Here is a 15,421-nt window from a genome sequence, read left to right as displayed (position 1 = left end):
AACCAGCAAATGGATGCCTGGTGGGTTAAGGCACTCCAAGCAGATCCACAACAGTCTATTCATTCCGAGACATCAGTCATGGGCTATGTGCAGGTGAGTCCCCTAGAGGTGTCCAGTGCCTTTTCTAATGCTGTGTGGGATGTAGGCCTGCCATTTACACTTTTAATTATGATCCAGCAGTATTCTCTGCAGAAACACTGAGATCTGGCAGAATTGTATACTTTCATGTCCCTTCTATAGTAAACAGGCATAAATCTAAGCCTGCTTCAGACCACAGCAGCCTAGTCTTGAGCCTCTGCATCTTGCACAGGATTATACCTGGCTAGCTGTTACCATTACTAGACTCCCCCCTCTTCAATATGGCCTAACTCTGCCATCTCTCCACCTTGGATGTTGACTTGCCACAGAACACAATGCTTGTGAATGAACTCCTATGGAAGGGTTGCAGAGCTGTAGTATTGTCCTAATCTGCCACTGAGCTATGTATAATAAACTGCAATGGGATGAAGATCTGGGCCAAGTTAAGGTGAAAGAACTGTCTATCTATCTATTGCCAGAAGCCTTAATCCAGTACGGGGTGGCCACAAACAAATTGTCTCCATGTCCAATGCCATTACACTGTCCTGCTCCCAACTCACACACCCCTCTCTCATATACCTCTCCACTCCATCCCTCCAGCTCATCCTTGGCCTCCCCCCCCCCTCCCCCCCCCTCCACTTCACTCACATACACTTTCCTCATCAGTCTCTCATTCTCCATCCTCTCCACATGGCCAAACCACCTCAGTGGGTTTCTCCCATTTTCTATCATATCCACATCCACACCACAACACTCCTTCACTTCCTCATTTGTCAGTCTGTCTCTCCACGTGACTCCACATGCTCCTCTCAAATAACTCATTTCCACTGCTCTCACTCTTGACTTTTGTCCCTCCAACAATGTCCAAGCTTCACTTCCATACGTTAGAGTTGGTATCGCAATACTGTCATGTAGTAACTTTTTCGTTTCCATGCTAACTTCTCTGTTTCTTATCACTGCTTTCAAGGAACCAGAAACGTTTCTTCTTTGTTGTACCCTTTCATGCACTTCACCCTCTAAACTTCCATCCTTACTCATCACACTACCCAAGTACCTAAATGCACTCACATTTTCCATTTCCTCCTCATCCAGTCTCACTGTACATTCACTGACTTCACTTCTCTCGAAGACCATAACTACCCTTCCCTACATTCACCTTTAGATTCCATTTCTTACACACTCTCCCAAACTTACCCACCAAGCCTTGCAGCTCCCCTTTGTCTTCACTTAACAACACAGTATCATCTGCAAACAACAGTACAGGGAGTTTCCAAACATTGCCCTCTCTCTCTAGGGCTGCTCCAACATCCACTGCCCTACCTTGTATCTCTTTTATAACCCCATCCATATACAGACTGAACAACCATGGAGACATGACACATCCCTGTTTCAATCCAACCTTCAAGTAGAAGAATTCACTCAGTTCACTATCCACATGCACTGCAGCCTTAGCACCCTCATACATACTCTTCGTGGCATTCAACAACTTCCCATCTACTCCATATATTCTTAATACTTTCCACAATCGTTGTCTATCCACCCTGTCATATGCAATCTCCAAATCCATGAAGGCTGCATACAACTTCTTTTCCTTAACCCCTACACCGCGGGCTTGTTTACCAATGACTTGCGTGTGCCGCGGGGTTATTTGGGCTCCGACAGACTCTCAAAAAAATATTTGCCAAAAATCAGTTATTAGTCCTAGAATAATAAAATTACATATGCTTATGGCACATACCTTCAGCTTTCTCCTGGAATGATTGTTGAGCCTTCGTCGGTTACCGTAGGACTTGTGGAGACCTCTGAAGTAGGGTAACGAAGTCTCCACTTTACACTTCCCGACAACCCGTAATATGATTACCACAGCCAGATACAAACACTATAAACACTATTCTACAATTTTCAAGTAGTTTGGGATCCATACTAAAAAAAAAAAACACTGTGAAAGCAATGGAAATTACGAGCGCGTCTGATCGTCGCACTGGCACTAGTTCGCTCATGGTAGTCTGTCATTTATTATTTATAAAACCCCCTCACACTTTATATTTCTATTACTATATAACACTTATATATATCTACAGTCTTTATCCATAAGTTTCCTTCAGTAGTATTAGTTTATTATCACTGTAGGGATTCAATTTCTTTCAGTAAAATACGTAGCATTCACTTTCTCGTCCTGTATACTGGCATTGAGAGTGAATGTCACTTTCATCTTCACTCTCATAACTCATAGCATTCAGACATGCTAGAGTGAAACTTTCACTTTCATTACTCCTAGGGTATATACTCGTATTCTTATAATACTACTCATTTACATTTCTATTTACGTTCTCTATTTTATTTACGTTATTTACATTTCTATTTTATTTACAGTGTTATGCACTGTCACTTGAAATAACTTATAAAACTATTTTCCATTGTTCACGTATATTTACATTCATTACTTTCACTTGCTGTTTACACATTATTTACAATTCCACTTGCACTGTTTTACTCAATAGAAAGATCGTAGTCACTCTTTTATCAATTGTCAGCCCTTTACCTCTTTCCACACGAGGTTTAGTAGGGGGTAAAGGTCACAGAGCCATTTGCATGGGGGTGAAAAAAGGCCTTGATGTCAGCAAGATGAAACATACGTCCTCTCACTTCGGAAGATGAGAGTACACTGATAATGCAGGGGCCAGGCCAGCTAGCCTAGAGGCCTGCTTTAGGGGTTATTCAGAGTTACCAATATTACTTCTTGAAACAGCTAAGTCTAGCACTGATATGATTGGCAGGAAATCTAGACAATACATTATAAATTTGGTAGTTCCAGGTGAATGTAAATATCATTTAGGCTTCTCCCTTCCCTCCTTACATGTATATTTATTACGAAAATAGATTAGAGGCCTACTTAGGAGATATATAATCAGAGCTACCAATGTTAAATCTTGAAACAGCTTTGTGTAGCACTGATATGATTGGCAGGAAATCTAGACAATACATTATAAATTAGGTAGTTCCAGGTGAATGTAAATATCACTTAGGCTTCTCCCTTCTCTCCTTACATGTATATTTATTACGAAAATAGATTATACGGCATATTTCAAGGGGAAAAAAACAGCGAAAATTAGCGAACGAGTGCACGTGAGGTGTTGTCAGGTGATAATTAGCCAATTCCAGGTGTATGGCACTCTCACTTACCTGATTTCTTTCTTGTATATATTATTTGGTATAAGAATACGATGTAGGGCTTATTTCAATGGATGAAATCAGTGAAAAATTCCAGGGAAGATTTACTTAGCGTAGCATGGCCGGGCAGGCGAGAGGATAGGGTAATGGAGGGGGGGTAGGGAGGGGAGTCAAGAACGGGGAGAAATGGCTAAATTGTCAACAATGGATGGGAGTACAGATGAGATTAGGAGTGCTGACTAGTGTTGGACATTGTCAGTACTGATAGATGATACAAGCCCCCACTTGAAAGCCCGGGTGAATTCAAAATAACACAGAATCACAAAAGCGACGCCCCGCGGTATGATCCCTTGCTCCCAAGCATCACGAAAGTGACGCCCCGCGGTTAAGGGGTTAAGAAACTTTTTCCATTAAAGATCTAAGAATGAATATTTGATCTACACAACCTCTTCCCTTCCTAAAGCCTCCCTGTTCTTTTGTGGTGGGTGTGGGCACTCATCATCCACCCACTTTGTGAAGTGGTACTGTACTCTGTCTTTAGGGTAGCTCTACACTGTGTGGCAAGCTAAATGATATCCTGTAAACCAGGAAAGCATTTGCAATGCTGGGTGATAACCTTATAACCAATCAACACGTTTCCTATGTGGCAATAAGTGGGTTGGCGGAGGGTTAGTGCCCCTCCCCGGAAAACAACTAACTAAAAAAACGAACAAGTGAGAGAACTGAAGGTGTTAATCTTACAAAGGGTAATATGGGACTACAGCTGTTACTGTAACTTTTTTTTTATTACTGAAATACTGATAAATACTTACAAACAAGGCCTTCCACTACTCTTGCATTGATTTCTTACTCTTTTTCCTCTTCTTCTTAGGTGGTTGAAGGGATTCTGTTACTTCATCTCCCACTTCGCTGTTTTCTTTTGTCTGCTTCTCTTCCACGTTATTATTATTTTCAGCTTCTACCTTCTTTGTCTGCTTGTCCATTCTCTTTTTCTTCATTAGCCTGAAAAAAAGGTGTGGCAGGGGATTAGTCTGATTACTGGAATATCTGATGCAAAAAAACATCAACAAAATAATCATCACCACCACCATCATCGTCATCCAGACCTCCTTTCCCACCCAATGATTGGGTGAGGAGTAGCAACATCCAGACAGCCTAAGTCTGCCCAATTCAATGGGCCACGCTTCCATTCACTCATCATTCAAGCCCTTGAAATCCTGGCTCCATCAGATAGACAAAAAAAAATTTCACCACATTCTGCAGCTTCACATTATACTGTACTATACCTACCTGACAGAACCAATCCGAATGCTGTCTTGTTAAAATGGGGTGCCAAATCCTTGGTTATGCACTTCTCTGCAATAGATTCATCCAGCTAACTTGATCTCTTGTCAGTTCCTTCACCTCATCAACTTCCATACCTCTCTTCCTTACACATTTATCCACCATATCTCTCCACCTTCTTGGCCTACCTCACCTCCTCCCTTCTTCAAATTAGCTCAGTTCACCACTCCATTGTCATCCATTCTCTCCACATGACCAAGCCATCTCAGTACATTCTCTCAGATTCTGGTGTTCATAGACTTCCTCACTCCACATCTTTCACAAATCACATTACTCCATATCCTGTCCACTCTCTGTACTCCACACATGTTCCTCAGCAGTCCCATCTCCACTGCTTTTACTCCTGACTTTTCACTTCATCCCACACCATAGTCTCACATCCATATGTTAAAGCTGGCACTAACACTCCTTCATGTAAGCCTCGTGCAGCTGCAACACTCAAGCCTCTGTTTCTTATCAAGGCCTTCATAGCACTAGCTACTTTCCTTCCTTGTGTCACTCTACTTTTTACTTTTGCACACTTGCTCTCTTTTCTATTACTGTACTCAAGTATCTGAACCCTCTCACCAATTCCAGTCTCTCTCCACTCACGGTAACATCACACTGGGAGTCACCTTCTCTCTCAATAACCATAACTTTACTCTTTTCTACATTTACTCTCAAGGCACGATGCTCACAGACATCTACAAAACTCTGCACTTGTCTACCGAGCTCTTGTCCGGTATTTGCAAGTAGCACTGCATCATTAGCAAACAACAAATTTGAGATATTCCATCCATCACCATTCATTACCAATGCCATCCCCTTCTCCATTACTCGTGTTTTTACTTCTCTCATCATCCCATCCATATAGCAATACTGTATATTGAAACAACGATGGGGACATCACACAACCATCATTCAAATATTCAGTCATCAGAGTACTCAGTTATGATTACAATGATTCAAACAGTCACAAATATATATTAAATGGCAATGGTGATAAAAAAGGTCCTGTAAAACAAAAAGGCTGCTATGCTCCCTCTCAAAGCTTGTCCATTTTGAGGTTGGCCATGGTACAGCTTGTGTTTTCTAAGGACAGGATGTTAACCAAGTGCCAAAACCAGCTGGACACACACGCACACATGCACACACTCACCTGCACACACACACACACACACACACACACACACACACACACACACACTCATGCATGCACACGCACACACACACACAAAATCTTGGATGTGCATTAAAAGTAGTACCAATTGTACAGTTGATCAAAGAAAAGTATTGTTGCACATTTGTCATGAAACAACCCGACACCACAAACGATGGATAACTGATGGTTCGATCCAACAACAGATGCTCTGATTCATACATCATTTCCTACTAATATTTTCTGTTTAATCCAAAAGGAAGTAATATTATTCTAAGCACAATCAGATGAAAAAAGAGTAACATTCTTGGGACATCATGAGCTGTTCTGATCATTTAGAGTTTCACTGTATCCTCCTGGTGTGATACTGTTTTCATCAAAGGGTACATTAAACCAACTCACTTTTTCTTCCTCTTGGACAGCTGCTCCTGTTTTGCAGCCAGTGTGACATGACCTCGAGTAGGCTGCTTCTTGGCCAGCTCTTTCTTCTTCTTGCGGCTGGGTTTCTTAAGCTCAAGGATCCACTGAGGTACCTCTTGTCCGGAATCTTGTATCACCTGTGCTATGCTGTTGGTAAAAAGGAAATAATATATGGCAATGTAGGATTGGATGATGGATGGATGGATGGATACTACACTGGTACATAATTCTTGCTGAACATTAAAACCTTCAGACACGTGCAAGCTTACCCTGTGTATTCTCAAAATGACAATTCCATACCAAACTATTCCAGAAAAATGAAGAGATCTGAAGCCTACAATCTTAGCAAGGGGGGCGCGGTAGTACAGTGGTAGCGCGCTGGACTCGTAATCGGGGGATTGCGAGTTCGAGCCTCGCCCGGGCTGCCGTGCTGGGAGTGGTAGCTCGCTCCTGTAACCCTAGCGGGGCTATATAGTCCAATACAGGGCTTAGCTCGGGGGAACTCCATTTCTCCCATTTTTTTACACTCTTAGCAAACTCCTCAGGCACTGACAAGGAGCCTATATATTTGTGGTGCTGGACAACCTGGGTGGAGCAAAAGCAGCTGCAGCACCCAGGAGCCAACCCCCTCATATTTCCCTGCACCATGCAATGGAGATGGTAACTAGTTCAACCACGGTGTGATGCTGCCTACCACAAGGGGATGCCAGATCCCTACACAGTATATGTACTGCACTACCTGAAGGTCAGCCCCACAGAAGCAGTTATCTACCTGTGGTCAGTGGGTCTGCTTGGCCAGGCTGACTGGGTTTAGGTAACAAAAATAACTTCAGGTTTCAAACTTCCTCAGCTTACTCAGTGTTTTCATTATATAAACCATGGAACATTTACACAGTAAAACTTGGGGCTGAAACTAGGACACACATCTTACAACTATAATTTGTTCTCCGGGTACGCTGAACTTGCAAAGTACTGGAGGGTAGCCAAACTGGGAGAGGGAAACTCATAATTCGCACCTAAAGTCCTGGTAATGGGCCTACAGGCATTATAAACACCTGCTCCAAGCTACCTGGTGGCACAGTGGTAGTGTTGGAGCTACATGACACCCATTATCACTGTTAATTGCCATACAAAATAAATATTTAAAAACTGTGAATACAGGCAGTCAAATATGGCAGTGTCCTAGGAGGCACAGGAGACTGTAGCATCTCTTCCTTTTTAGCCTCTTGTATGCTACTGAGGCAGGCTAAATCGGTAATAAAAATGTATAAATAGCAAAAGAGAAAGTAAATGTATAAACATGCATATCTGCTATGGAAGTGGTGTTAAAAAGCCTCCTATGTCACTAGACTGTTGCCCCAAGATCTATCTTCTCAGATATGAAAGATCTTGCATAGCAGAATGTTGCAGCCTGGCGCTTCTTCTCCCTCCCCCCACTTTGTACAGTACCACTTAGTATGGTATCAAAGATTAATCCCTGCTGGACTGATTCTTCATAAGGTAGTTTACCCCCATCCCAGTCATTATTTTATGATCTACGTCAATTGTACCTCACACAAGGCTTGCGGTGTGGCCCATGCAGACCTCCAATGTGCGTCATGTGAGTTCTGCAATCTGGCAAGGGTTAACAACACCCACCTTCTTAAATATGGATGATCCTGCATGGTCCAAAATGTTATCGCTCTTCCCTGTCTTCCTGCTCGTCCTGTTCTACCCACACGATGGATGTAGCTCACCACAGAGGGTGGAAAGTCATAGTTGATGATCAGGTTGACCCCCTTGAAGTCAATCCCTCGGCCCATCAACTCAGTGCACACCAACACCCAGATTTTACGCTCCCGAAATGCCTTAACCACCTTGTCACGCTGCAGGAAGAAAAGCTGGATTGGTGAAAAAGTACAGGCAGTTGTCTTAGTAAATAAGGAATGTGCTCCAGTTATCATAACTTTTACCAAACAACCAATACTGTCAACATGGGTAAACTGGTAAATTACAGCAGCTTTATGGGTTGATGTATGAATGTCCATTATTGTAGTGACAAGCTTGCACACACCTGACATAGATGGGCAACTCATTTTGTCAAAAGGTATCACCCACACCCAATGTTTCATGTGGGGAAGACTTTTGGAGCATAAAGTGAAAAATTTAAGTGGATATTGTGCTTTTGTGTGGAAGTGTTTGTGACTGAGTCTTTATGTCACTGAGGTAACCTCAACACTGCATGTGAAAACATATACTACTACAAAATTTCTATGTCCACTCCTGGCTGGGACTGAGACCAAGTCAGGAAGACTGGTATATGGACATGCAACTGACTGGACCTATGGAGCTGTAAAAGGCAACATTTTTGTAATCTACCATGGATGTGATAAAACTGACATAAAAAGTGCAACATACAAGGTCTTTTCAGAAAGTATCCGACCTTAGGTTCTACAAAAATAAACAGCTCGGCTGTTGAGCTAGGACACTAATCTTCCCCAAAGTAGGCCCCTTCTGACTTGGCGCACGTAGCCCAGTGTTCTTTCCACTGTTTGAAACATTTTTCAAAGTTGGTTTTCAGTATCTCCTGCAAGTGTTTTGTTGCATTCGTCATGATCTCTTTTCTCGGACGAACTTTGCTCAAGACATGTTGGAGTGTGTGCAAACTGCAATCCAGACTTTCTGAAGACTGTTATCACTGGAGATGAAACTTGCGTGCATGGGTACGACCCAGAAACCAAAGCACAGTCATCCCAGTAGAAGGATGCAGGGTCGCCACGGCCAAAAAAACCATGGCAGGTCCGCAGCAAGGTGAAATGCACTTGCATGTTGACAGTTTTTTTTGACTACCCTGGTGTTGTGCTTCACAAATACGCACCAGAATGTCAGACTGTCAACAAACATTAGTACCTCGACATTATCCGTCGTCTTTGTGACACAGCGGAAGAGACAAGACCTTTGGAAAACAGCAAGTTGGAAGTTGCACCATGACAATGCACCTGCCCATTCTTTTCCGCTGATTCAGGAGTTTTTGGCCAGCCACAACATCCCACAGGTCCGGCAGGCTCCCTGCTCACAAGACATGGCTCTGTGCGATTTTTGGTTATTCCCCAAGCCCAGTACTCTGCTGAAGGGTTCCAAATTTGAGACCAGAGAAGAGATCATGATGAATGCAATGAAGCACCTGCAGGAGATACCGAAAACCAACTTTGAAAAATGTTCCAGGCAGGAGAATGAATTCTGGGCTAAGTGTGTCAGGTCAGTAGTGTTCTAGCTCAACAGGTAGGCTATCTATTTTATTAGAGCCTATGGTCAGATACTTTCTGAAGAGACCTCATACAATGAGGATTTACATACATACATACATACATCATATAATCCTGTGTTGCCCCATGAGGAACATAGGAGACCGGGGCTAGGCAAGTTGATCCTGGCATTTAAGATGAGAGCGACCAGCCACACTCATTCCTGAGTGGCATTACAAGAGCAACAAACCCCAACCACCCCTTGGATATAAACCAACACAGGTTCAAACTGGCTGGAGTGCCTTAATTACCCACTAAACCACCAGGCACCATAGTTTGGTTATATGGTTACCACCCAGCACAGTATGTGGTTTCCTGGTGTACAGGAAACCATTTAGCTTGTCACTCAGAGTGGAGTCACTTGCAGACACAAGGAAAAGAAAGAACTGAAAGATGGACATAAGAGGAAAGAAGGACAGAAGGAAGGGAGAGAGAAATGGGCAGCCACCCATGAACAACACTGCATGAAGTGAGTACCCCCACCTACCACCATAATGAGGATTTACTGTACTACATGAAGAGGTTATCAGCACAAGGCCCGAAGCACCATTTGGGGGGGGGGGGGGAACAGTATATCAACTCTAAAGCTGGAGAACTGTCATCGTTTTGTTTCATTTCAATTTTAAAGGCTCCAGTACGCCTGCATGCGTCGGCCTTGGTTACCTAATGGCGGCTCTCCATGTTGCACAATCTACTGCAGCCTCCCTGTTCTTCCCTTAACCCTGAGGTCATACTTAATGACCTCGTTCCATGTCTTTCTCGGTCTACCCCTCATAACCCCACCCCCAATATTAACACTTCTCACCTTCCTCACCCAATTATCATTCCCCATCCTCTCCACATACCCAAACCATCTCAATCTACCTCTCCTCATCACGACACCAATACACTCCAGTCCCATCCTACCTCTCAACTCTTCCATCGTAAACCCAGCTCCCCCAGACCTTGCACACAAGGACGCACTACACATCCACAAAATCATTGTCATTTCTGTATGTCTGAGCCTGCGAATATCCTCCTCCTTTACTGCCCAGGTTTCACTACCATACAGCATTACACTCCTAACACATGCTGCATACAAAGACCCCTTAGCACGTAGGGAGAGTCCTCCCAGTGTTAGGAGAGGCAAAAGCTCCCTGAACTTCTTCCAACCGCTTCTCACCCTAGCCACAGAGCTAGCTCCAGCCCCACCTCCAGCACACATGTCTCCCAAATAACAAAACTCTTCCACACACTCAAGAGATTCATCAGCAAGTTCAGTCCTTTCACGCCTGACAATCGAAACCTGCTCTCCCCGACACACCGTGCACATAAAATGAGCATTATCTCGCAGTCTACCTCTGATACCACTATATCTCTTGTGCACCCATTTATCACACACATCGCACAAGATGGAATTACTTCCCACGCCCTTGTGGCAAACTGCACACAGCCACTCTCCCTCATCTTTTGACAGTACCACCACCAACCCTAGAAATTATCACTTTTGTTTTATCTGCATTGTGGTAGGTGGGGGCACTCACCATCCACTCACTCAATGTAGTGCTGCTCTTGGGTGTCTGCCCTGTCCTCTCCTTCATCCTTCTTTCTTTCCATCTTCTTCTATTTTTCTTTCCTTCATCCTTTCCTCGTCCTTCTGCCTACGGGTGATTTTACACTCCCTCTTCTGTCTTTCATTCTTTCCTCTTCCCTCTGCCTATGGGTGACTCTACACTGAGTGACAAGCCAAATGGTTTCCTGTACACCAGGAAACCATTTACTATGCTGGGTGGTAACCATATAACCAAATTTTGGCGCCTGGTGGTTTAGTGGGTAATTATTGTGCTCCAGTCGGATTGAGCCAGTGAAGGTTTATATCCAAGGGGTGGTTGGGGTTTATTGCTCACGTAATGCCACTCAGGGATGAGTGAGGTTGGTCACTCTCATCTTAAATGTCAGGACCAACTGCCTAGCCCCGGGCTCCTACGCTCCTCATGGGGCAAAGTAGGATTGGATAATGAATGAATGAATGAATGAATGAATGTTTTATCTGCATTTACCCTTAAGCCCTTGTGCCCCATACCATCTCTCCACTTCCTAAACCTGTCCTCTGCCTCCCCTTCATTCTTTGCAATCAACACCAAATCATCAGCATACAACATCTCCCACAGGAGTCCGTTTCTGAAGTCACGCAAGAGAGCTTCAAGTACTGTACCATGATAAACATGGGACTCAAAACTGACCCCTGATGCACACCAACATTCATGGAAAACTCATCTCTCAAATCTCCATTCACTATTACCTGGGAGCGAGCACCCACATACATAGCCATAACCACCCTAACCAGCCACTCCAAGCCAAGCTTTCTCACTGCCCACTTCACCACCTCCCTAGGGACTCTGTCAAAGGCCTTTTCCAAATCAACAAAAACAAAATAGATCCCTTTTCTTCCAAATATATATATTTATATATATATAAATATGGAATCAGTGGTCCCCCTACCTGGCATAAACCCAAACTGCATCTCATCAATATTCATGTTTCTCTAATCATACCTTCTAAAACTCTCTCCATTACCTTCATTATCTGATCTAAAAGCTTTATACCTCTATAATTTCCTTTTTCCAGGGAATAACCTTTCCCGTTATACACATTTACAATTACACTCTTCAGCCAATCATCTGGGACACCACACTCATAAATAATCATATTTATCAGGTCAGTGACTAACCTCACCCCTATATCTCCGGAGGCCTTCAACATTTTGGCAGTCAACCCAGACACACCTGCTGCCTTCCCCACCTTCATCCTGCCTATTGCCTCACTCACAGTAGCAGCATCAATCAAAGGCAAAGGGCCAAACACTGGATCTGCTGGCTCCAAACCTTCCCTGTCCCAGTCAAACTCCTGATTCAACAACCGGTTATAATGCTCTCTCCATGCATCTTTAATATCCTCACTGTTCACCACTACCCTTCCTTCATCATTCTTCACACACTGCTCACCTATAGTATCCCGATTATCCCTCTTCATCTGATTTGCCACCTTAAGTATCATATTTTTCCTTTTCCCCATGATTTAGGTTATCAAGTCCAAGTCTCTGTGACTCAGACTTCGCCCTGTATACCTCTCTTCCAGCCCTATGCTTGGCAGGCAAGTATTCCCCCTTGCTACCACCCTTCTTCCATTCCCAGAAAACCCTTCTTTTCTCCTTAACTGCAGCTTCTACACCCTAATGCAAAAACTACTAGGAATAGCAAAGTGTTGTTTGTATCATTGTAAAGTTAAGATATTCAGTTTTTTTGTGTGTGAGTATCATAAAATTCTGCACTTGTGTGTGTGTGTGTGTGTGTGTGTGTGTGTGTGTGTGTGTGTGTGTGTGTGTGTGTGTGTGCCATCTGATGAAAGTGCAAAACCCCTCACATTGTAACCCTCAGTACATTATAAAGTGTTTCTTATAATCTTGAGGATGAAATTGGATGAAAGTATTCTATAAACAGGTAAATATTCTTCATCTATATGACCACAACAACATAAAATGAGTCTGTCAGTGTGTTAGTGCTTGTTTTTAATGTGCTTGTTAGTAATAAACACATATTTGGGACAAAAAGATGTCTTGTTTTCAACAATGTACTTAGATTATTAATGTTTACCAAAGTATTGCAGTTAAACAAACAAACAAACAAAACTGTTAAATCACTAATGAATGAAGAACATAATACTAGGAAATCAACCATTATGAATATCAATAATGATAAAAACAGAATAAACAAAGCATAACAAACAATAATGGAGAAGAGGATGTTTGTTTATAGATGTGTTTGTTTACGAATGATGGGTATTATGTAATATACAAGTGCAAAATATCATAAAACACCGAAGGAAGCAAAGCAGTCTGTCACAAATGTCGTCAAACTGGAGAAAACAGCCAGGAGTATCAACAAACAACCTAGAGAGGGTCTAGACCAAGTGTGGTGTTGCTCTGCTAATCAGATTCACGCTGTGATTCGCCACAGTTTTGAAACACACACACTCATTGGGCGGCGGCCGTGGAAAAAATGGCAGCAGCACTAGCCAACAGGATAGCGTAACATCACCCCACTGAGATGTGACCTTGTACCTGTACTCTGGCAGCAGGAGAGGCAGCTCCCAGCCACAGGGAGTGAAAGTTACTTTTATTCAATGGGATTTTCGACAATACTGCCAATATCGTAAGGCCTCAAATACACATCCCTGGGATAAAAGAAGGATGGGAGAAGACAATGGTATACTTAACTCAATTTCTGCAGCAGTGGCATTTAAGGCCTTGTGCTACTCACCTCCTCATATTGGCTGAGGAGAGTCACAGAGATGTTGGTTCTTTTCCCTCAACAGCAGTTCCCATGTATCACAATTCTGCGTTATTTCCCTGCTCAAACTCCTATCTTGAGGGGTCTGTATGCAGGACCTCACCTCATGTCACTTGTATCCATTATTGCTGCAATCTCACCTGTGCCTGTGTGCGGTCTGCATGGATGGCGTCCACCATGATATTAGTATCATAAACCAGTTCCCAGAACAGCTCCTTGGCTCGCTCCTTTGTCTGTACAAACACCAGCACTGGTGGCTCATATCCCTGATGAAGGATGTAGAATTTGTGGAATCAACAACATAAAGGCAGCAAGAAGAGGATCTGACTGATTCACAGTGATAAATGGATAAAATCAGTGTGAGGGAAAGATGTGAAAGTGATCAAATTCTTTACTTATCAAATGCTCAGTCTTCATTTTTCTACTAGTAGCTCTGGATTTTATTTATACAATGCAACAAACACATCTAAAAAAAAATTATATGTATACAGTATATATATATATATATATATATATATATATATATATATATATATATATATATGGCACAAATCTGGCTTTGGCAAAGCATAAAAACTCACTCAACAGCTTCTGGTGTGGCTCCTGTGACTTTGGGTGGGGATGAGTTAATGACTGTTTTATTTTGTGCCACTAAATTCCCATTATGATGCAAATTACTGAAACTTTTCCCTCTGGAACAATTTACATGAATCTGATGACACCAGCTCCACTGAAAATTCATCAACCTATCTATATTGATATGCCTTAATCCTGAAAGCGGTGGCCACAAACAAATTACTTCCTGTGAGACTGTCCTCCACATCTGGCTGTCCTCTCTCCAACTCACAACACCCTCACTCATATAGCTCTCTATCCCATTCCTCCATCTCATCCTCAGTCTTTTTTTTTCCCTCTCCCTCCACCTCACTCACATACACTCTCCTAGTCAGCATCTCCCCGTCCCTTCACTCCACATGGCCAAACCATATCAGAGTATATTTTCTAATACTTCTAATCACATCCACATCAGTACCACAACCCTCCTCCATTTCATCATTTGTCTGTATGTGTCTCCTTGTAACAAAATACCTATCACAACACCCTCATGAAATTCCACAAGAGAGATGTCTCCCTTACTTGATTTTCATTGTATGGCAGTAAATGAATAAGATAATTTGGCAGTAGCTTAAAAAAAAAAAAAAAAAAAAAAAGAGGGGGGAGGGCATTCAGCATCAGAGTGGTTTTGTGCCAACAATTCAAAATGAGGAAAAACATTCTTCATTCTCATCTTAAATGTCAGGACCATCTTATTTAGCCCTGGGCTCCTATGCTCCTCATGAGGCAACACAGGATTGGATGATGGGAGGATGGAAAAAACATTCTATTTTTCAAAGGTATGTTGCTTTCCAATGATACCGCCCACCACTTCTGTCTTTGTACTAATAACAATGCTATGGTTGCAGAAAGTTTAACACACTGATTATGTTGTTCTCACATTTGAATATTGGTGCAAAACTAACTTCTAATACTGGAAGCCTCATATAATCTATTCATTGTGACATTACCTTTCTGAAAATGTCCTTGAGTGCAAATATCTTCCCAGACTCATTCCCACAGAACAGAAGAGACTGTTGTACATCCTTGCAGGCTGTGTTTCT

General features: G+C 42.7%; 1 protein-coding gene across 1 annotated transcript in view; it reads right to left on the bottom strand.

Moving 5' to 3' along the window:
* Window positions 1-6,129: 6,129 nt before the first annotated feature.
* The window catches only part of ais (DExD-box helicase 52), a 54,758-nt gene continuing 45,466 nt past the window's right edge, over window positions 6,130-15,421 (bottom strand). Inside the window, exons 10-13 of the mRNA XM_080285799.1 lie at window positions 15,329-15,419; window positions 13,904-14,029; window positions 7,790-8,016; window positions 6,130-6,298 (exon numbers count right to left, since the gene is read on the bottom strand). Of these exons, the coding sequence (XP_080141925.1) occupies window positions 6,130-6,298; window positions 7,790-8,016; window positions 13,904-14,029; window positions 15,329-15,419 (613 nt within the window). The remainder of the gene's footprint in view (window positions 6,299-7,789; window positions 8,017-13,903; window positions 14,030-15,328; window positions 15,420-15,421) is intronic.

Source organism: Coenobita brevimanus, chromosome 108 (genome assembly GCF_032717465.1).
Source record: "Coenobita brevimanus isolate Jiangsu-jjx chromosome 108, ASM3271746v2, whole genome shotgun sequence".
Classification (NCBI taxonomy): domain Eukaryota; kingdom Metazoa; phylum Arthropoda; class Malacostraca; order Decapoda; family Coenobitidae; genus Coenobita; species Coenobita brevimanus.
Note: the sequence above shows the minus strand (reverse complement) of the source record. Positions and strands in the feature narration are given on the sequence as shown.